At 37.7% G+C, this 23,680-nt stretch overlaps 3 protein-coding genes across 4 annotated transcripts; 1 reads left to right on the forward strand and 2 right to left on the reverse strand.

The window, feature by feature from the left end:
- Window positions 1-1,645: 1,645 nt before the first annotated feature.
- Window positions 1,646-11,328, reverse strand: garem (GRB2 associated, regulator of MAPK1). Its single transcript, XM_042510429.1, has 6 exons — window positions 10,963-11,328; window positions 9,395-9,535; window positions 8,926-9,056; window positions 6,649-7,851; window positions 5,744-5,898; window positions 1,646-5,356 (listed from the first exon to the last, which is right to left on the reverse strand). The coding sequence occupies exons 1-6, from the start codon at window positions 11,081-11,083 to the stop codon at window positions 4,495-4,497; spliced, it is 2,613 nt and encodes an 870-aa protein (XP_042366363.1). The 5' UTR covers window positions 11,084-11,328; the 3' UTR covers window positions 1,646-4,494.
- Window positions 11,329-12,428: 1,100 nt separating this feature from the next.
- On the forward strand, window positions 12,429-18,199 carry ncf2 (neutrophil cytosolic factor 2). Of its 2 annotated transcripts, XM_042510285.1 has the most exons (15): window positions 12,429-12,617; window positions 12,859-12,941; window positions 13,089-13,197; window positions 13,713-13,847; window positions 14,531-14,638; window positions 14,776-14,835; window positions 15,194-15,237; window positions 15,654-15,795; window positions 15,944-16,009; window positions 16,651-16,705; window positions 16,897-16,940; window positions 17,094-17,242; window positions 17,336-17,447; window positions 17,893-18,010; window positions 18,108-18,199. In XM_042510285.1, exons 1-15 carry the CDS (start codon window positions 12,444-12,446, stop codon window positions 18,197-18,199), a joined length of 1,491 nt encoding a protein of 496 aa, XP_042366219.1. In that variant the 5' UTR covers window positions 12,429-12,443. The 2 variants fall into 2 exon arrangements, with proteins under 2 accessions (XP_042366219.1, XP_042366220.1); XM_042510286.1 differs by lacking the exon at window positions 12,859-12,941 and having other exon boundaries at window positions 12,518-12,617.
- A 184-nt stretch (window positions 18,200-18,383) lies between these two features.
- On the reverse strand, window positions 18,384-23,399 carry dph2 (diphthamide biosynthesis 2). The gene is made up of 7 exons (XM_042510287.1): window positions 23,296-23,399; window positions 22,699-22,875; window positions 22,456-22,568; window positions 21,261-21,481; window positions 19,963-20,646; window positions 18,932-19,111; window positions 18,384-18,734 (listed from the first exon to the last, which is right to left on the reverse strand). The coding sequence occupies exons 2-7, from the start codon at window positions 22,846-22,848 to the stop codon at window positions 18,604-18,606; spliced, it is 1,479 nt and encodes a 492-aa protein (XP_042366221.1). The 5' UTR covers window positions 22,849-22,875; window positions 23,296-23,399; the 3' UTR covers window positions 18,384-18,603.
- Between the last annotated feature and the right edge of the window lie 281 nt (window positions 23,400-23,680).

The raw sequence follows: 23,680 nt of genomic DNA on the forward strand, positions 1-23,680 counted from the left end.
ATAAGTATGAATCAGTTGGACTCATAAATATCAGAAAATAGAGATAAATGCCTTCATCCTGGAGCACAAGATGTCACCAGTCTGTTTTATCCAACCAAGAGTCCAAAATCCATAATGTTAAGACAAAGAAAAGTAGCAGACTGTTATATTTTAAAAAGATGGCTTACATAATTAATCAGTTATCAAAACAGTACCTAATTATATGTTGTGCGATTAACTGATATGCTTAATGTTAGAAATGTATATAGAGATAGATAGAGCCCTCTGTCTGTCTTCTGCGTTTATTTTGTACATATTTTTGTGCACGTGTTCATAAAGTTTATGGTTACGGACCAAACAAAGCAGTATAAACAGATAATGTGGGGGCTGTGGAGTATAGTTTAAGCAAGATACAACCATAGGAGATGACAAAGACATTTAAAAAATACTGAGGTGGAACAAATCGGTGATATAGTAAGAATAATTCTCCGTCCACATGCCACAATGTATTTAATGGCCTCGTAGACCACCAGTGTGTAGCTCCTTTTAAAAGAGGCATTATTATGACTTTCTTTTTTTAGCTCTTTAAAATCACTATTTCCTTCAATTATCTGTACTTATTCCTACAATGAAATGGTATTTGTTAGCTGTTTTTTCATATATTATGATTGTATTAAAGCACTGCATACTTTAATACATAAAAGGCAAACAGAATTACAAGGAAGACTGTCAGACACTAACTTGTACTCTTATCTTTTCATCACTTTTTATGTTGCTAAATTACAGACTTCTTTCACCATCCAGGTTTTGTATGACGTTGTGCAACTGATAAAATGTGCAATCTTAAACCAATTCCTAATTTCCCATAAACAGTACTGATCTAGTTGACAAAAAACAACAAAAAAAACCCACAAACATCGTTAATCCATTTTTAATAGATAATACAATCAAAAAAGGGAAACAGAGTTGAATAGAAAGATAATGTCCATAACTCCAGACTTTCAGTAATGCTGACCAACACAGTTCCAAATGCTATCAAAACCCAGTGTCACAGTTATTTCCCTCTTTTTTTTGCACACTGATGGTAATTATTCACATGGGCCTCTTTCCAGAGTTGATAATCATTATCAGAATGGAATACCTTTCAGTAATAGCTGCTTGATGATAGCGTATTAATGGGACTGGGTCAGTTGTCGACAGTTTCTATCTCAGAATTATTCAAGTAAAATGACTGATGAAAATTCCTTTGGCATGCACGATTTTCATTCCCCTGAAATTAACACTGTTGTAATTTTACTACGTGTAATACCTTGCCTTTTATTGTCACTCAGCTGTTCCTTCCCATGGTCTCTTTGGATCGCCATGACTATTGCATACAATAACAGTGTCAAGGGACACATGCCAAAGAAATGTGGATAGTGTGACAAAGTTACAAGAAAATTGACAAAATTACCTGAAAATATGGCTTATTAACATTATTTTTCAATCACCATCCATGTAGTGTGACTGAGGCTTGCAAGTTGTTGTTTTTTTCATTGCCAAGTATTATTTTTAATTTATGGATTTACAAACCCAGGTAGAACAGAAGTTGTACAGAATAAAAACAGGAAAAAATTATATAAAACATTTTTTGAACATAAGCTTTTTTCTCAGTAAAAATAATTTCAACATTAGTAATCACCTTCTTTAAAAAAAATCACATTAAATTTGCACTTACATAAAAAATTAAAATATTGCGTAAAATATGTAACAACCCGCTGCAAGTGTCAGGGGGTGAAAAAAACGACAGCTGTTGGCCAACAGATCAGACCAGGGTTGCATAAAAGGCTGAGACACCTTCAGCCAACAGTCTGAAAATAACTGTCCTGCATATTTTGCATTATGTTAAATACTGCATAAATAAATCAACTCTGATTCAAGGCTATAGAAAAACAATGTTTGGTACCAATAGAAACCAATATTTCCTTTTAGAAGATCACTTTCAATTTTAGCTCACAAACCGTCTCAGGACAAAGGGAAATACACATATTACATCATTCCCTGATGTTCATGTTGAGACTTTGAGTTAGAGTGTATTCTCAAGAGACTGACTTAATGAAAATACTAAGCCAAAATGAAATATTATATATTTTAAGGTCTCTGGGTTAAGGCGCCGAAAAGCTTTCTTTTACATGTTTCTAGCATTAGAGGACACTTATAATACATAGAATGAGAACAAAGAAAAAGTACCGTTTTAGTTTTGAAAAAGCATGTAGTGCATTCACTCTCTACATAGACATTTTTTTATAGGTTTATATTTCATGACCTTATCTGCAATTAATTAGGCTGAAATCTATCAAAGTGCGTGATGCATAATTTGTATTTTATGTAGGATGTCACTTTACATTACCTCTGTCAGTTACCTCCGTGTTTGTTTTAAAGTACAGTCATCATTTCATTAGGCCTCATCACTTTCTGCTATAAATGACCTTGTTATTTTTTAGCATAGATGTTTAAGGTTAAAGCGAGTAGCGATATAGCTGAATTAAACTTTAATTAAAATGCAGCAAATAGAAATAAGACCTTGCATAAGGAAGAGTTGACAAATCTGAGAAAGACCATCACAATCATTTCATTTGGCTCACTCATATAGCATAGTTCCATAAAGTTGAATGTCACACCAAGAATGCAGATGTGATTTCTGATTGGCCAACAAAAGCTCAGTTGGTTTGGATGCATGCAGCACTTTATCTCTTAGAAGTACACAGAAAACCAACACTTTTACCTGATATCAAACTGATGTATAAACAGCTCCTTCTTTATATATATTAAAAGAAGAAGTTTTTGGCTTTAACCAACACTCTCGTCTTCACAATTTAAAGGATTTTAGATTTTATCTATTCAGAGCTGTGAACTGAATCAGTATCAGTAACATTACAGCTATCGTCTCATTTTTCCAAATTCTTTTTTTAAGGAGCTGTACTTCCCAACAAGTCCTCCAACTCATATGACCACATAGGTTGTTAGTTCCTAAAGTTCCTCCTTAAATTAGGGCCCATAGTGGTGGCAGCAGATCTACAAAAAGACAACCTGTTGTGTTTGATCGTTAATAGTCGCAATTTTAAATATGTCTTTAGCATTATGAAATGACTGCAGTTTGGCAAGGAAACTACTTGGTTAGGTTATAGGGAAAGATCATGATTCGGGTTAAAATAAATCAATAGTAATGTACGTGACGTAAGCACTTTAGGTACCTGCTGTAAAAAAATTGACATTGACCTCTGCTTTCATACAGAGTAGCAACAGAGGTCTCTTGGTGTATGGCTGCCTTCCAAATTGCATACATTTTCTTTTAACTTTTAATACATACTGCAGCTGCCTTCACAAAGTGCGTACTGTTGCATGGAGTATGAATACCATCAGGTACGTCATCGTAATTCTGCGCCCTGGACTTGGACCCTCTTCCTCCATAGCATGATAATTCAAGTAAAAAGAAAAAGTGTGCAATTTGGAACACAGTATAAGTCCTGTGTTTGTTTGACCAATCCTTCCACTCTGACCTCCTCTCTACATGGACATTGACACTTGTTATACTACCTCACCTGACTGCCTCCTTTGCTACTGTCACAATTACTACTTCCACTAACACTAAATGTGGATATGGGTTGTAAGAAGCTGTTTGTACAAAGTATGTATGACAAGTAGTTTGGGGGAGGACAGTCTTGTACATCAGTATGATACCAAAGGCTAAAAGTTAAGGTTCAAATCACTGACTATTTCTAACCATTCGGTAAAGTAGTAAATGTCCACTGATGCAAACCAAGCTTACAGCTTAAGAGGAGCTCAAAGGGGTTGATTTTTAAAAGAACACAATTTTATCTTAATGCCTATAGCAGTAGGAAGGTCTCAAATTCATTCAACAGTCATTAATTTAATCAACAGTTAAGAAATGCACTTGTAGAAACAGTCTATCCCATTCTTGAACTTTGAACTGACTGACTGCATAACTATATAATTGCAAGCTTAAGATGCAAGGAATTCTTTGGTTACCATTTTCAGCCGAATTTTAGATTGTGTATCCACTACAAAATTTAAACATACAAATATGTCCTCTGGTTTTTGTGCTCTTTTAAAAATCCCGGAAACAAAAGAATGTTGCAGTATTCCCCATTAAGATCAGAGTGACAGACTTTCCTCTGAGCAAATCTCTTATTTGTGTTTTGTCACATCAGTGTTTTCCTTTACATTTGTTGGCCTAAATTAGGATTTGTGTGGCACCAGTAGGTTGTGGTTGAAAAAGTACTAAGTAGCTGACACGAAAATGTCTTCAAGAAAGTGCCAAATGGTTCCAATCAGTTAGTAAATAACAGTCACAGACACTAAACAGGCTGGGAAACATTACCCAACGGCCTTCCCCACATTATAGTAACAAATTCATATTATACAAAAAGAAATTCTTTGTGGCTTGGTGTGCATAGCATATATACTGAAGGCATGACTGCTTTACAACAGGATTTTAGCGTCGTATACTGTTAGTTATATCTTGGGTCTCCACCCGTTTATGAACTGCATTAGTTTCTTTACCTGCAGTTTGCTTAGCTTGAAGTCCTCTGACAATATCTCCTCAGTGAGCTGCAGCAGTAAATTCCCATCAATCTTCTCAGACACAAAAAGAGAAACAATGTCATCTGGCAGGCCGATAAACCTTAGAGATTTGGACACCTCTTCAATAGAAAGACCGGCAAGATTGGATGGGGGCTGCCACTGTGCAGAGGGAGAAAAGGCTGCACAGTCGGGAGTTAATGAGCTAGAGATGGAATATATCTCCTTTGTGCCTTGCTCATGTGAAGTCGGTGAGCTATTTGAAGTTTCCTGCTCACTGTCACAGACTGATCCTGACAGTAAATCTGTGCACTTCTTTATGGCGTTTGATTTTGGTGTTCTCGGTGGTAAGATGGGGCAAGAGAGGCTCTGCTTAGTGTTAGATTCTTCTATCTGCTTGTCTCGGTACATTTCTGAATTGTAACTTGAAGATTTGGTGCAGAACTGATTCAGGGAAGCTTTCTGCGACCTGAAGTCCTCACTCTTCTGTGTGTGCTCTCGGCCATCGAAGTCGACGAGGCTGGATGTGCAGGTTTTTGGGGTGCTCGGGGTTCTTTTTCTGGGGTAACTGTAGTAACTTCGACAGCTGGCTGGTAGGAAATCATCCATGCTGTGCGATTCTCCTCCACTGAAGTTATTTGGCCAAGACAACCTGGAGGACATTCCATCCGATGGCAGGCTACCACCGGGCAACGTAGTGTTTGGCTCAGTGCTGTTGGATTTACCCCAGTTACAGGGGTAGCACACATGGCTTTGCTCTTGTGAATCAGCTGCCTCTTGCTCAGATGCTCCACTTCTGATGAAAGATAATAAAGAAATAATTTATAGAATAAGGGCAAACCTCACCATATGAATTCAATATTTACTAAAATAATTAAAAATTGACATTATACATGTTTCATGAGGGGTATAAGGAAAGAACGTGTGTTAAGGAGTAACTTCAATGTGCTGATTATTCTAAAAAAAAAAGTGTTGTGACAGACTGGCAAGAGGAAATATTTAATGGACATAGAAAAATACACTGAAAAAAAATTAGTCTTTAAAACTAGAAAGTTAAAAGAATTGTCTGATTTTACACAACTCACTTTTTCTCAAAGCAAATATAGTCTCCTAGTTTTTTCTGTCAGATTTGAATTGAATGTAACTGGTGTCAGATGTGCTATAAGACGGGTCCAACTCTTACATGTTATGGAGACCAGAAGAATAATAGGAGAGGGTTGGACTTGGTGACCGAGTCTCCTGCTGCCTTGGTTTAGAGAGGATGGGCACCGATGGCATCTGTTTCAAACTCCGTGGAGGGATTGGAGGGGCATTCAAAAGACGGCATTCTTCCTTCACCTAGAAAACAAAAAAAACTGAATTTGAAACTGATGAAAAAAAAATAAACCTACTCTTCAAGATTTCCATTAAATCAAACCCCATGGTTTGAATTTTATCCGTAAAAGGCATTTAAATTTTTTATTGGTAACGGCAGAACCCACCATTACCAGGCTGGATTCTGATTGCTTACCAAAGCACAAGAGATATGAAGTGTAACAATGAGAAATCCAGGGCAATATCTCATTCATAAAAGCTTCAATGTTTATCATTGACTCTCTTTAAAGCATGCCAGAGCTTCACTGCTGCTGTGTCATAATAAAAGCTTTCAAATGGCAAAACACAAGGTGACATTTATTGTGAAGCAGCCACAGGAAACAATGTATTTATTGTCACAGTTAGCGTTAATGACAACCTTTCACCTAAAATAACTCTGCACAACAAGGCAACTGTCACTTTTGGCACTGTTTTTGTCAGTAGTTTATTTTTAAGTTTTGCAAAACACTAGTGGAACAAGAACAACAGCCATAGTGAACAGTTACATTTTTGGAAAATTATTCACATTTAAATTACTTATTTTTTTAAAGAAAAATTTTTGGTTTGTTTGGTTGCACTGCAATCTAATACAACACAATTGTCTCAGTTATATTTCTGACAAAGAGGCTGTATTTAGCTGCACTTACCATTTCAACAGCAAGCACAGGCGTTACCAAATCAACAAAGCCGGAAATCTTAAGGATTACAACTTAAAGTATGATGGATTATACTCACAGCTTCAGACTTGGGTGGAACTGGTGGTGGAGTAAGAGACACATCTGAACTGGGTGTAGCACCAAGAGGACAACTGACTGGGTATGACAGGGCTGCTGTTGTGCCACAGCCATTGTTGATACTTCGAATTCCCTCACTTAGAGAGGGTTTTGGGATCTGCCCTCTCAAGTGATCCAACCATAGCTCCTCATAGGGAACATCAGACTTGTTGAGAGATGACTGTTGGTTTGTGCTATCCATCAGTTCGGGGAAAAAGTGTTCATTTTCTCCTGAGTCTGAAGGGATGCAATCAGAGGGCAGAAGAGCCCAATCCCCACACAGTGTCATACAGCCCTGCAAATTGACCTCACTGTTACCATGCAGGTTGCTGCCATAGACACACACAGACAGTCGGTGGAAGGACTGGGTGAGTTCATCCCGGGCGTAAGTTAAAGAGCTGGGAATCTGCATGTGATTAGGACAACCATTAGAGCTGCCGCTTCCTCCGCTGCTTCCACTGCAACTGCCATTCCCACTGCCTTTCTTAGGGCTCTTGCCATCATCATTCCAGTCTGTCCTCACATCCCGGACGGCACGAGAATAGTCGTCTATGTCAAACTGCTCCTGGCAGAAGGAGAACCAGCGATGTACCATAGTATCTAACCACAGCTCTCCTTGCAGCAGTTCTTCTGGGATAATAAATCTAGGCATGGCCATATGAAAGGGGAAATGGATGGGGATAATTTTGTTGCTTCGCAGAATACAACACACAACCACAGTCTTCGTCTGAATGTTGACCAACTTGTAGCGATGACCCTCGCGGATGAGGTGAAGGTCATGCTGGTTGCGGGGTGGACTGCTGGGTACTGTAACGTTGACAGGGAGACGGGTTTTCTCCACAATGTTCCTGATGTTGTGTTCGCCGTCCTGCATCTGAAGCTCCAGTGGACTGCAGGTGCTGAACCTGCCTTTGCACTGGAAAGGCAGGCTGATGCTCTCATTGGTGCGATGGTTCATGCAGATCAGGCAAGGCATCTTGCCTCGACCGATCTTACTGATGGAGTTCAGCTTCCCGATCTTCTTAAAAATTGTGTTGAATCTTGATTTTTCTTTGGAGGTCTTGGCGTACAGGATCTCAGCCTGGCCCATTAATGTCAGTTCATCACCGGTGCTTAGTGTTATGTTGTAAACTTCAGTATCTTCATTGCATTCCCCTGAAGCCATCTGTGAAAAGAAGACATGTGGTCTAAGTATTTAAATAAGTATTTCACTGTTATAATGAGAATCCTCCCTCACACAAAACTAGGCTGTCTACGCAGTAGAAAGATGCAAATACTAGCATTAGTTTTTGCTCAAAGGATAGAAAAACTACACCTACCAGAATGCATCAGACCAATAAATGCTTCCGCTGATGGGTGACAAATTGCAACCTTGTCTCTTCGACACAATGGCGGCCAGCCAGATATCATATGTCGGTAAAACAGTAAGCTAAAACAAGTTTCTGAAAACCTCTGAGGTGGAAAATATGCAACTCAGAAACTCAATCTTTGTTTATATTTGATCAGCACTGCTTAGTTTTACTGTTTGATGTTTGTTTTTTTGGCCTGTTTTGGCTGTGCAGGAAGCAGTAGCACGTCCATTTCCTGCTTACAAATTCTACCATTTCGGCGAAACAGGGCATTAAAATATGTTTCTGAAAAACTTTTAGGTGAGAAGTAGGCAGTGTGGTAACTTAATCTTGATTTATATTCAATCAGCACTGCCTGGTTTTACCGTTTCATATGATTTCAGTCACAGTTTTAGAGACAGAGAGGGGCTTGTGTGTCTCTTGACAAGTTATACTCTTTGTGTATATGATGGCGGTGGCATGGTTGGCAGGCAGCCTGTACTTTGAACAAAAGACCAATGGATGTATTAAGAAAACAGAACAGACCTAGGAACCAGCGAAACACTGCCAAAAGACATAAATTACAACATTTGGCAGTGTTTTACCCACATTATTTTGATACAAAGCTTGTTGAAAACTGACAAAGTATCCCTTTAAGGAACCATTTGACCTTGTGATTTTGGTTTTTAGCTAAAAACCCTGTCCGCAAACATCCTGTCAGCGAATTAACAATTAAATTGCCTTTCGTAGAAATCTTCACAGGAAGATTTCAAGTCTTAACTGGAAATCTTAATCCTAATGTCAGAGTTGCAAGTTGTAGAGAAGTTATCGACATGTTATTGATAGTCAAAAAATACATATAGTAATTTCATCCACGAACAGCAATAATAATAATACCAAATTAAGCATACCTTAACATTGAAAGTGATTTCTTCCATGACGTATACCCTCTCTGGGAATGCTTTGGCCACCTCCTCCACGCTGTTGAAGTACTGCACAGGCTCCTTGACATCTCTGTCCTGCTCTAGTAGCTTAAACTGACCTGAAGTGTTATAAGACATATCAGTGTAAGTGACAGGGTCAAGCATAATTTGCACTTTTTAGTGCAAATATAAACTAAAAAATGAGGTAAAGCTACACATTGTTTGCACAATCTTTAAGCACTGAAACGCCAAAACTCTCCACAATATATCTTGTGTATTTTTAGGGCAGCAGCACAGATCAATTATTCTAATCATCATTCTTGGAGTCCCCTGATTCGAACCCCATTTTGTCAGTTAAAACACTGTCTTTCTGGTTTTGATATGCACATAGATAAATCAAAAAAGTCAAAATCAAGCATATTCTAGAGCATCACGCATCCATGCAGATGTAGCTCACCTTCGTAGTGCACTGGGATCTCTATTTTGGGCCCAATGACATAATGTCCCTCCTCCAGACTGTGAGCAGTAATCGTTGTCCACTGACGGCAGGAATGAATCAAGAGGTAGTCATTGTCTCTGAGCCCTTCAACCAACTGACCTACAGGAATGAAACCAAGTCGATCACAGACTATATTTTACAATCCCAGAGGTACTGTACAACTAATGGGTGCGGTAGACAAAAATATCAAATGTACACAAAATTTAAAAAACTTTTAGAATAACTTCTGTTGCACTAGCTGCGAAAACCTTTCATAAAACACATAACACATAACACATCACAAGGCTGTTGTGCAAAATGTAAAACCAAAGACAAAAGGGTGTTGTTGAAATAGAAAGTATATCTAACGTCTCAAACACAAATGGCCTAAATTATATTAAAGTTGTATAACATCAAATCACTCAATTTTGGCATTTGATGTAATAGACACACTGGTGTCTAGAATGTGGGTCATGGCAACATAATTGATTTATAATGTCTATGGTGGAGACAGACATTTAATGATTATCACAAACAGTAAAGCAAGTATCCCAAGAAATGCCATGATTACTCTTTCTTTATTTATTGCACTTGTGAGCCTCATAGGCTGCTCCACTCAAGCCAAGGCATTAGATTACTCAGCACACTCAAGCCCCTATCCTCCATGGACAATGACAAATGTCTTAATCTATACCTCCCTAAAAAGCAAGCACTAGCATTTAAAAAGCAATACACCGCCACAATTCTTCATGAGGCTAAGTAGAGGGTGACAAAAGATGGGAAGATAGAGAACAAAATAATCATTATTGTTGATTTCATTTCAAAGTCCCTACTATACTGGATCTACTAAGGTTAGTGCACAATTTGCAAAAAGAACTGTTGTGAAGGTAAATTTGCTTACATAATACAGTCATTTGGAGTTTTGCTATACGTTTACCTATGTGTATCTTAACTATAGCATTTTGTATGTTTTTCCTTACATGCACCTTCTACTATATTGAGAATAAGGCCAAGGATGATTTTTCAGCCTAGATTGAAAAATTAAGTCGACTCATCCTGCTACAATTATTATTTGTCCTTTTTGTCCTTCTAAAAAAAGGCATCATGCTGCACATGCACTTTTATAATATGCATACAGTTTCAATGAGTAACTGTGTTGCACAATCAACACTCTTTTGATGTCTTAATATGTTGTCCATAACGTGAAATATTATTACTAATTCGTTATTATGCCAATGATTGTCTTAACACTAATTTACTGTCTTTACTTTCATGGCTACAGAAACAACAGAGAAGTTACAATTCAGTATAGGAATTCAAAACTTTTATGTGAGATATTCACTGCAGATACAATAATTTGAAGTTAATGACGCATCCTTCATCATTAATTAACGCTGACTTTATGTTAACAAGCAGTTTTTGTCGAGAATCAAAACGATACGCAGACAAAATTAATCACAAATATGTTGAACTAGTTTACCTTAGCAGCTAACTAGCAAATAGCAGCTAGAAAACGACAACTTTACTAGTGACAGCAAGATACTAACCGTTATCCAGCTTGGCAATTTGAGGCAACCTGTAAGCACTGACAAGTTGATCTAGTGGTAAAGACGTCGTGCTCCATGTAACATCTTTTAAATTGTTGTACAACATTGTTCCAAGGTCCATCTTTGCTAGCTTGCATTAGCCAACTAGTGAGCTAGCTAGCAATGTGTAAACACGGTCACAAAAGGCTACTGTAAGCTAACCAGCAGAGTAATACATCAGCTCTCCATCTAAAACTCAATGTTTGGCGCGTTTCTTATTAATCGTCGCATATTTCCCTTTTCATTTGCCTACGTATCATTAAGGTCCGTTGTCTCATAATGTAGCTGAGCCATGTTTGTTTAGCTCGCGACGGCTGCATCAGGGCAACTGCTCCAGAGTAAACGAGCTGAATAACGGAAATACCTTTTTTTCTTTAAAAATAAAAGCATTATTTACATTGGGGTATACAAGAGAGCGAAGGAGGGTGAACAACATGATACGCATTTCTAATTTCTTGGTGAAATCTTTATCTGCTTTAGAATACAACTTTGTATTAAAACATTGTGTGTTACAGTGCATGGTATGCAAATTTGAGAGCATCGTCTGTTCACGCGCAATGTATTTTTAAATTCATTTACCGGAAGTAAAAGTTTTGTACTGCTAAGGGACTGTTCTTTAGTTATCAGGGAAATGGGGTGGCTGGGGAGTAACTTTTTAATTGTTATTTTATCTTGACCCTCTCCAAAACTACAGATATTTTCCCTTGAGTCTCTCTGAGTGACTGAGGAGAAATGCATGGCCCTCCCTCCACAATAAATAGGCCCTTACCACAATGTTTTTGTTTTTTATATATATTCACTCCAAATGTAGGATTCCAGATGTAGATTCCAAATTGAGTTTCGAATAGCATTTAAATTAAATGCAAATAAAAACATTTAAAGTTGTATGTCCCCGAAGCCAAATATAAAAAATAAAAGTCCCTCCCATATGCTTAAAAAATATTAGACATGCCTCCCCCATTTGGTACACTAGGGCCCTTTTCTGTTATTATTATTATTATTATTATTATTATTATTATTATTATTATTATTATTATTATTATTATTAATTAACAATTAATTTTAACAATTAATTCAAAATAAAACTCAATTTGGTCTTCCAAGATGTAGGGCTTTTTCATTTTGATCTTGAAAATTAAAAAATATATATACAATAACATAATATATAATAAATATATCCCTCTGAATAAATGATAGAAGTACACAATTCTGATGCAGAACATTTTAGGTACAAGGGATGAAAGTAATATGGGAAAGTAAACTGACAAACACACACTTACGATCACATGTGGTGGGGGGAAAGAATAGCCAGTTGGCCTTCAAGCCTGGTTTGCAAATTTACCAATAATGACAGTGTCATCACACTTCCTGATCGAGCTGATACAAATCAGAAGAGCTTCCTTAATTTGGTCTGTAGCTCAGTGGACTCCTAACCAGTCACTATGTCTTTTGTGGACACTCTGCGCCAGTGGGACGAGGCTGTAACTTGTGTGGACAGACAGGATTTGACAGAAGCACTCAGGATTTTCTTGGCTATAAAAGAACCAAACTCCAAAATTTATTTTGACATTGGCTGTCTCCATCTTCTTAACCAAGACTTTGATGCTGCTGAAAAGGTTTGTCTGACCTTTCCTGGTGAACTGCAAGCTAAAACATTACTGACATAAAAACTATGGTATTTATTTTGTAATATGCATCAAAAAGTCAAATTTTGTTTTCCGATGTTGCCGAAAAAGCTGAGATGAAATGCTGTGATATTTTACATTCTGAAAGTGCAAGTCACTGTGAAAGAAGAAGTACAGTCAACCATTTCTCTTTTCCTTTAGAGGAAGTGACTGTTTTCTGATTGTTTCTCAGGCGTTTGATCGCAGCATCGGCAAAGATGAGCATTTGGCTATTGCCTTCTTTCAAAGAGGGATGACGTTTTACAAAAAAGAGAGGCAAGACACACCAGTCATCTCAAATACCGTATACTACAATACTACATGCTACTGTTATCATGACATTGACTCCTTGTTACTGCTCTGTTTTTGAACGTTTGTTCCATGCAAAAGTATCTCACTGGATTATTTATTGCATTTTCAAAGGTATGAGGAGAGTTTAGCTGATTTCCAGCAGGCCTTCAAAGCACTGAGAGGCAACCAGCTGATAGATTACAAAGCACTGGGGCTCAGATACAAACTATACGCATGTGAGGTAAGAATCCAAAAGCCTCCAGAGTTTATTTAAATGTCCAAAATGTTAAAATGCCTTCTGTTGATTACTGTCAGTTTAGAGACAGACAATGTCACCTTATTCACCTTTATACTTTAACTTACTGTTTTACATGCTGTTTACATTTCTGCACACTTAATACTTCTCATAACCCACATACAGTACATTAATTACATTCCTGATTACCTTTATTTTGAAATACCTGTGCACCTGTCTCCCTCAAATGGATACCATTATATTTTCTATGTTATTTTTTTATCTCTGTAACTTTACTTTTGCATTTGGTAATATGATGTTCAAAAGCAGTGGGTCAATTTGTTTTGTTTTGGCAATGTTGTTGTCAGCCATTCACCCCAATTTGACATGTACTCACTGTTTTCCAAGTTTAGAAAATTAACAGAAAGCATTATTCAGACATTATTCTCAATTCTGTGGTCTGCATGATGTATTAAAGTGGTGACAAGCTTCTAACACGACTTCAGTGTTTCCCGCCATAGGTTCTCCTCAACATGGCTCTGTCTGAGGCTCAGATGGGAAAGTGGGAAAAAGCCCATGAAAAGCTTGTGAAGGCTCTCGACTACAAGACAGATACCAAGCTCAATATCATCGACAAAGCTCTGGACTCCGCCCTGGTCAGACAACGCAGCCACAATTATTTAAAAAAATAAAGAAAAAGTCCTCACCCATGACAAAATATTTTGATTTAATCTACAAATAAGATATTTTGTCCAGTTATTCATGATCATTTAATGCAATCTTATTCACAACAAAGAAACATTTATTCAGCTTGTATATTTAAAAAAAACAAAATAACCATTGACTTTACAGATGATGCACCCACCCACAACTCAGGCGAGGCTTTTTAATAAAGCATTGCTTCACATTGACCAGCCAGTGACCAATTATTAACCCTTAGGGCTTGCTTTAATATTGCAAACACTTTGTACACAAAATGCACTTTTGAAAAAAAAAAAAGGTTAAAAAAATATTTAACGTTAATATGATTTTCTACTTTCATTGAGTTTATTTTTTAACCAACATCAGTCCTGATCATAAATTTCAAGAATTCTTTAATTTTCAGAATTTTAACCCTTTAAATGACAAATTCTGTCATAATGCCACTATGTTTTTACGCACAAAGAAGACTGTTTTTTTTAAATTTTTCATTACAGCCTGGACTATGTCAATGCAGCCACGTTGATTTTTACAGTGCAATGAGTGGAAATGCGTAAACAGCAACTGAATTAGCTTCTTGTCATGACAGAATTACATGACAAATATTATAATATCAATTGCAATGCAATTTCACCTACAGAGACAGAAACTTTTCAAGCCAGTCGAGTTCCCATCAAAAGTGCTGTTCAGACCAAATAAGCACTACGTTGCAGAGCTGGAGAAGAAGGACTACCTCGGAAAAGCAAAGGTAACACTTGATCTCATACTGCATACCCGATAAGCTGATACATTGAGTAGTAGAGCTCATCTAATTCACTATAGCTGTCACTTTGCACTGTAACAATTTGCCATACATGAGCTACATTTTGTTTCTGTTATCTGCAGGTTGTCTCCTCCGTCGTTCCTCAGGATGCCTTCTCAGGATTTGCCCCATTACAGCCACAGGTGACATATGGGCTCTTTGGCAATAAAGTAAAAATATACAATCTAAAGATGAAGAAATCAGTATATCATGCCAAAAACACAAAACATGGAAGATTATATTGAGTTATGATTAAGTTGATATTGCACTGTTGCCATGATATAAGGAAACTTTGATAGGTTGTATTATATACAAGTATTAATGACATTTTCTGCTGTTTAAAACCAGGGGCTTTTAATAAAATGCTACATTTCACTATATCAAAGACTATTGGTACTTTTTAAATATTGTTGCTGTGCTGCCGTGCAACAACATGCTGCATCTGACACCTTTTTCAGCTCTACTGATTCGATGCTTTGTGTTTCTGTTTGCATCTGGCAGGTTGAAGATGGTCCAACTCGTCCAAAAGAACCTGAAGTTCTAAGGTAGAGTCTCTTTGAATTCATAAAAACGTGGTCCTCCTTTCTAAAGACACATTAGATTTAGTTACTGTAATTTTGAAAATACAATTTGTTGACAGCTGTTCTAATTAAGCCATGTTGTAGGCAAAAATGATTACCTTGATATTTGATAAGACTTTGTGATAGATGGCAGATTTTCAACTGGAAATGGAGTATTTATAAAGTGGAAAAATAATGTCTAAATGTTGACAGAAATACAAAATATGGGGGAAAAAAGCATTGAGCAAGTCTATAAAATGTTATTCTTTCAAAAAATGAAAGCGCAGAATCACTGTGTAAATGTAAACAACAGTATAGATTTGTATTATTACTCAGTGAAGTTCATGGCTTATGTGACAGCAGATGTTTTGATGCCATGTGGATGTCTCCCGTCTTCACAGGGCTTTAGAAGGAGAACCCCACACTGTCCTGTTTGAGTTTGTTCCCGAGACGAGTGACGAGTTGGCTGTGGTGCCGGGTAATATCGTGTTTGTGCTGCAGAAGGGTGCCGACAACTGGGCATATGTGGTCTTTAATGAAAGAGTAAGACCACTACAGAATCTGGACATCTGCACCTCTGTGCAAGTGTACATCTATCAACACCTCCATTTGGCAATTGTGTTTTTTTCCTATTTTTAATATCATGTTTATGTCACTTAAGAGTATTCATCATTTATCATGTATATTACAGAGGGGACTCGTTCCTTACAATTACCTGGAACGTTTGGAGATCTCTTTGGCGTCTAAACAAAATGGGGTAAGCAATGGACCTAATTTTGTACATTACTTTGTTGGTGATATCGCAGATTGCTATAATAATGCCAATACTTGAACACGCTGTGCAGCTATAGGAGTACGAATCATTTCTTTTTTGTTTTGTAGATGTCTTGTATTTCTAGAAGTGGTGTAGTCTCCTGTAGTCAAAATTTTTGTTATGAGACTTTAAAATGTTTAAGAGACAGTTCACCCCAAAATTTCAATACATATTTTCCCACTTATCTGAAGGGCTATTTATCAATCTAAATTATTTTGGTATGAGTTACAAAGTGGCACTATATGGTACTCAGCTTGTGATGCTAAGAGTGCAAAAAAAAAGAAAAGCTCAAAAGCAACGTCTCTTTCCAGAAATCATGGGCCAGTAACTCAAGATATTGTACTGTATTTTTAGCATTTTCATTAAGAACTATTTTCTTGATATGGAACTACTCCTGCCAACAGTATCACTGAGCAGTAGAAAACACGCGAAAATATGTATTTTTTAAACCATGAGGTGAAGAGTTCCTTTAAATACATTAATACTAAAAAGGCATTTGATAAATTGTAGTATTTGCTAACATTCTGTAGCATGTTGAAAATCTTTTTTTCCCTCCGTCATTTAATGTAATTAATTACGTACAGGCAAGATCTCAGCCTCCAAACCGAGAACCTCCGACCAGACCTGAAAGGAAACCAGGTAGAGCTTTCTTACACATTATTCAAGCAAAATGAAATAACTACAGGCACTATTCCCTATTTGGTGGTTAATACCATTGCATATGACCAACTCAACCCATCAGTCACACCAAAGGTGGTTTTTTAATAGATATTTTTGCAAATATAATTTGACCCATATAACTTTTTGTTTCCCCATTTTCTGTATTAAAGGTCTTACTCCTACTGGTAACAGCAGTGGAGACACACAACATAAGGTATGCCGAGTCATATCCGTAATCTGTCCAGTCCGGCCTATGAATGTGATACTCCTGTAACCACAAAATGTGCTAATATATTAAGTATTTAAGGTGGATTTTCTTATCATTTCTGTGATGATTTAAGTCAATCAATGTGTCGTTTGACGCCAGGATGAAGAGCCGACAGACAACTCATATATCATCAAAGTCCGTTTCACATTCACCTTTGCTGTCTCAGTACCACCTGAGTCTCCCTATGCCATACTGATCGAGAAAATCAGTAAAAAACTGAAGCGCCCCCCTTCTGCAATCACCTTGAGGTAAGATACACATTTAAAAAAAAGTCTTACAGGTTAATTGATGTATTGTGTTACTACTGAAGTTCAAAATTCAAATGTTTTCCTTTGATTCAGTTTAACCGCTGAGGCAACGGAGGAAAGCGTAATCGATGCCAGCACAGAAATGGAAAGTGTGTGGAGTCGTGCCAGTGGTAGACGAGTCACGCTGTGGTGTAAGGCCACAGAGGTAAGGAAGCGGTGATAGTAATTAAAATGGCTATTCCGGTCAATAGTAACTTCCAATATGGATATTTGGGTGGTTATTCAATTTTAGGATCTTGCTGAAAATGGTATTCAATAGATATCTGGGAATTTATTGTTTTTTAGGGTGGAAAAAAGACATTGAGACTATTGAGATTTTGTGCGTTACGCACATATGAGCAACTGCATACCTCCACCATGGCGGTTCTGAGAAGTCAACTGGAATTATTGTTCATATGCAGATTTTTTAATATATTATGGGAGTGCTTTATGCTCCATGTTAGCACTCCATGTTGGGCTAACTGTCTTCCTGATTTTACTACATACAACTTACACCATGAATGACATAGCCACACAAACAGATCACTTTTTTTTTCTTCAGCTATGATGAAATTGGGCAGAAAATGATTTTCTACTCTTTGTGTCTCTAGCAAACTGATGAAAATCCAAAAAGTGAGATTCACTTAGTAGCAATCCACTCCTATGAGTCCTCAAATCCTGAAGATCTCAGTTTTCACGAAGGCGACACAATCACGTTCCTCTCTAAAGGTGAGACTCTGAGTTCTTTTCTGACACATATATTTGGAAATGCTATTCATTTTCCAAGAAATATGATACAAATTCATAATTTCCTCTTTTTCTTTAGTTAACCAGGATTGGCTGGAAGGGCAGTGTAATGGAAACACTGGTATATTTCCAGCATCCTTTGTGGAAGAAGTTCCTGCCAATGGCCAGTAATTTAAATACAAAAATGTTAACAAAAAAGAAACATTTAAGAAGCAAAAGTTGAAAAGTGGTCAGAAATGCCCAACCATTTTATAAGAAACTAAATTTGATTACTCAGGGCCTGTATATCAATGTAATACTAATTTATAACATATTCTCTTTAAAATAAACCAAATGATGACAGAACTCCATTGGATAAGTTTGACAAGTTGTAATGTTTGGATAAAATCAGGTACATTCTGAGATTCAGAAAGTATTGTGATAATAAAAAGTAGTGATACTGACATACAATACATACATATTGATATCAGATATTGATTTTCTGAAAACCTAACAGATTCAAGAAATTAAATTATGCATCTAATACCTGCAGGTGTGGTTGAATTGTCAGTGCGAGACTTCGGATTACTGTTAAATTATGATGGAGACGTTCCTTCCTCTTCATAGGCGATAGCTATGCCTCTCCTGCCCTCTACTGCCTTCACCACAGGTGTCTCCCCAAGCTTCTGCTCTAAGCCACGCCAGCTTCTCTCTGACAGAAAAGATGCTGAAAGGAGAAAGCATAAACCTGTGATGTAATACCAGATATTTATAAGTGTGTTTGTGCGAGACAGTGACAAGTAGACTGAGAACTTTTGTTAGTGTTTGCTCACATGCCCAAATACTGTAAGTGTGTGAAATTTCACAATAAAACATATGGCTGTGTGGAAATGAAAGCAAACAGTGTTTTTATATGCGGCATACCGGCTGAGTTGGTGGCTACAGTCAGCGTCTGGTTCCTGAGGACCACCGAAGACCCAAAAGAGGACACTGCCGGCTCACTGCTCAACAGATTCTTGCTTCGCAGAGCTCCTGTGATTAAAGACACGTCTGTCTCATCGTCCCCCTCCTGCTTATCAGCCAAAGGCACATGACTTTTTCCACCTGGTGCAAGTTTGAGAGGAAAAATAAATAAATTAGATGCAGCAAAAGACTCTTCGTTAGGCTGTTTGGCTATTAACAACAGAACTGTATTCATATTAGGGAGGGTATGCAAGTTTTAGTCTTTTCTTTGAGTCAAGAAAAATGCAATACCATCCCTGTAATATCTCAAAATGTAGAATGGAGTTGATACAAATAATTTCATCATGAATAACTAAAAGAGGAATATTCACTGAGGCCTCCAATGCACATTTCGAAAAGTAAATAAGATTTTTCAAACTCTATAGTAAATTTAAAGGTTCTATATGTAACATACAGAACATTAATACAGCAGCAAACTAATATTAGATATGTAAAGATATAGTGGAGATGTGGTGTCCTGAGCAGCTAATGAAGTCCTGCTCTGTGTGTGTATGTTATAATTCGAGCTTCTCTGTGGTTTGTTGTGGTGAGCTGGTCAGGCCGCCTGTGCATGTTAGTGCATGTGTGTATCCCATTGGTTAACTCATTGCCGCCACTTGGCAGTGTGCTTATACTGCGGTTACCACTGATATTAGGCTGGAGATGTCGCAGAAGCATCGCACCCCTCTGGTTCCCCGATTGAGAACCGTGTGCAGACAACACTCTGAATTTCAAAAAGAGCCCCTTTAACCTTGCAATCTTTATTTTTGAGTACAGCCTACATTTAAGACTTAATTTAAACGATGATAGCAAACCTTCCCTGAACTGTTTTGATAAACATAAATAACATTTAATGCAGCATTTAATCCCCTTATTATTTTAATGTAATCCCTTAACATAAAAAAGCTAAGAGGAGTTATTTTATTTCTGATGTGAATAAATCCCAATCCTACCTGGCAGGAGATGTCTGAAGTCTGTGACATATTCCTCTGACCACTCCCTCTTCTTGTTGCAGGCCACCTCCATCTCAAACGGTGTTACGACAGGTTTATAGAACTCACTGGAGTCCAGCAGCGAGTTCTCCGGACACGCAATTAACACAAAAATGTCAATTTCAAGGAAGTTTGCCAGTTTGGGCACGTTCAGTTTCCCCATGGCGAATATGTAGCTCTTCTTACCGGCTGCTCGGATGGTCTCTTTCAGCTGCTGGATGATCTTGAGGTAGTCGGCCACTCCAAGCGTGCCGACCAGGATGCCGACCACATTAGCATCTTTGGCCCTTTCTATAGCGTAATATCGCTTCATCAGTGCACGGTTGACGCTTACTGACTCGGCCCTCCCAGTCATTTTTATGGGGTCAAAAGAACAAAATGAGCACCGATTCCAAGTCATCATGAAGTTCCTCAGTGTCACTCCCTCTTGGCCGATGTAGAACATACTGTAATCTGTGATGCTTAAACCATTTTTTAAGGAGAGCTGCCTCCCAAACTGACAGATAACCCCGTCCTCATCTTGCTCCGACGTGTCCTTGTGTTGTCTTTTAATCCGACCGTGACTGTAACACTGCTCCCCTTCAACAACAAGCTCTGAGATGACAAGGTTTGGGTACTCTGGTGAAAGGAGCGTCACAAGATCATCTGAAAAAAAATATATATATATATGTTGTATTTAGTCAAACACAAAACCATTAACAAACCCTTAATCAGCTAAGATGTGAAAATATCTACCAAATATCATGACATGAACATATACCAGAGTTCCTACAGCTTAAAGAAAGATAGATTTAAGACTTTTTAAGACTTTTTATGTCACTTGCAGTGAAATTTAAGACAAATTTTACAATAATCAAAACTGAAGGAAAAAAAACAACATTAACCAACACCGATTACTTAAGGTTAAGAACAACTTTGTCTAAATTTTATTTGTAATAATAAAATATTTTTTGTGCTGTTAATGCATGAGGCATCTGGTAAATTATAAATATAAAAAAGACAAAAAAGATAGTATCATTTATTTTGAGATTTTACAATGTAATGTCATAAAAAATGATCCCTACTTCCAATGTCTGAGCATTTTTGAGACTTATGTAAGATTGATTTAAGACATTTTAATACCTACTGAGACCCAATTTTTAAATAAATGAATTTAATGCCTTTTAGGACTTTTTAAGGATCCATGGGAACCCTGATATAATCCCTCTTTCATACACCAGATTAAAGAGCATACAGCAGGGTTCTGTAGAATAGCTTACTTATAGCGTGAACATAGTTGACATCATAGAGGATGACGATGTGTCTCTGTGTGTCTGGGTAAAGCTCTCTGAAGGCAGAAGCGCACTTCTCAAGATCCACCGCTCTTCTCTCAAAAATATACAGCAGGGGAAGCCGTTTAGACGGGCTGAGGCAAGCGCTGCCATAGTGCACAATGCAGTCGGCTCCAACGTGTTCTGCAGCTACCTCGTCCACACAGCAGCTGCTCAAGAGAATTCAACAAAAAAATTAAGCATGGTGACAAAAATAACGACACACAGAGCTTTTTAACCTCACTTTTGAGATCACTTTTTTTTTTTTTTTTTTTACAAAAGCTATTCTTAATTCAAAATACCACATGATCAAAACTTGGAAATGATCACATACAAAGCATATGTCAGCCACAACATTAAAACCACTCAGGTTAAGTGAATAACATTCATCACCTCATAAAAAGCAATGTTCTGCTAGGAAAACTTGGGTTTTGGTATTTATGTGGATGCCAGTTGACAAGCAGAAGCACCCACCCAAACATTGCTGTAGACTAAGTCCACCCCTTCACGGCAACAGCACTCTCCCAGCAGGAAAATGTGCCATAACACACTGCAAAGACTGTTTAAGAATGGTCCAAAGAACGTGACAAAGATCTTGAGAAATTGTCCGGGCTTTCAAATCACAGAGGCGCCACCACACCACCCACAAGACTCAAAGGATCTACTGCTAACATCCTGGTGCCAGACACCACAGGAAATCTAATATGTCAGTGCCTCAACAGGTCAGAGCCGAGGCCAAACCAAGGAGGCCCCACTGTAAGTACTGGCATGTGCCATGGATGCTCAATCAGATTGGGATCTGGGGAATTTGGAAACCAAGTTGATACCTTGAGCTCTTTGTCACATTCCACTGGCAATATTTTATTATTTTATTAATTATATCCATTGCACATCGTTAATCTCAGAGAGGCTCTGCCATTGCAAAGTACTTTTGCTATTTGGGTCTGCAACAACGTTTCGTTAGGTGCTGCGTGTCAAGTGGCATCCACATGAATGCCTTGCCCATAGTTTCCAAGCGGAACATTGCATTGTGACAAGATGAAACATGTTACTCACCTCACCAATCAGTGGTTTTATAGCTGTGGTTGATCAATTTAAAGTGCCTGCAAATTGTGATTTCTCATATAAACCTTGTGTATGTTACCTGCCATAGGATGTATCTCCCAAAATGAACGGCTTGGCATTACTGTTTCTCTCAATCTCTGCTGATATTGCAACTGAATCCACCAGCAGCTCATCAGGAAACTGCAGAGCAACCTGTGAACATTTTTAGACAAACTCATCAAACGTAGAAAAGAGCTTTCTAACAAATATTGTGTTGACATTTAATGCTCTATACAAATTAACTTAAACGACTAGACGATTGAAGGGAACATGATGTCCTCACCTTTTCAAAACGATGCTCACTGATGAAGTCGCAAGTCTTCTTAATCTGATACAACTCTTCAAGTTTTTCCAGAGGTGCGTTTGTCCTCACAGCGACGTCCACCACTCGCTGAATCACGGTTTCCGAGCTGCTACTGAATGCGTCACTCATTGTCGCAGAGGAAGCACACAGCGGTGCCTGTTAAAACGCGATAAAGCTTAATTTAGCATATCAGTTGGTGACAAAGCAGCCAAGCTATTGAAACGACGACAAGCATTTCTTAGATACTTAGTAGTTTGTTCTGTCAGGGGAATGAATGTGTCTGACTGAACTTTACTTAGCTGACGTTAAATGAGACTGCTAGCTTGTAACGTAACGTTTAGGAATTACTGAACAAAAGTCTAAAAATGTAGATAACCATTTCACAACATTGTCGAGTTGAAGTTATGGTGTTTTAGTACCAGAAAACCGCACATGTCGTTACAAATGTACAGTTAACCATCCTTTAATTACCTAACGTTACTTTAGTTCCGTCTGCTAGCTTAGCCGCTAGCTGTTCTTTGTTTAAACTTTGAGCATTAACAAACTACCATTTACAACACATACATGTAGACTTACAATTCGATGTCATGTGGGTAGTTGTTGACGGATAAACGCTTCTTTGACAGCTAAGTTACACACGTGTAGATAGTGAAGAATAACGTTACATCAGTTCTACTAGTGCAAGTACTTCCGGTTCAGGTGTTTTTCAAAATAAAAGCCAGGAGAAACTAACAATGATGCTGACAATCAGCTGTTTATTTTCCTGGTATTATTTATCTCAAGATTACTCATATTTGTCCGTTACTCACCCCTGACGTCATAAAAATGATTACAATCACTTCTACGTCTAGCTATTTCGATGCAGTATTTTTTTTTTGAGTATGCTTTTCATAATTAATTTGTAAATTTTCTATTCTATATTCATTTTCTGATTTTCACAGAGCTTTGCCTTATTTTTTAT

This window comes from Plectropomus leopardus, chromosome 21 (assembly GCF_008729295.1).
Source record: "Plectropomus leopardus isolate mb chromosome 21, YSFRI_Pleo_2.0, whole genome shotgun sequence".
NCBI lineage: Eukaryota > Metazoa > Chordata > Actinopteri > Perciformes > Serranidae > Plectropomus > Plectropomus leopardus.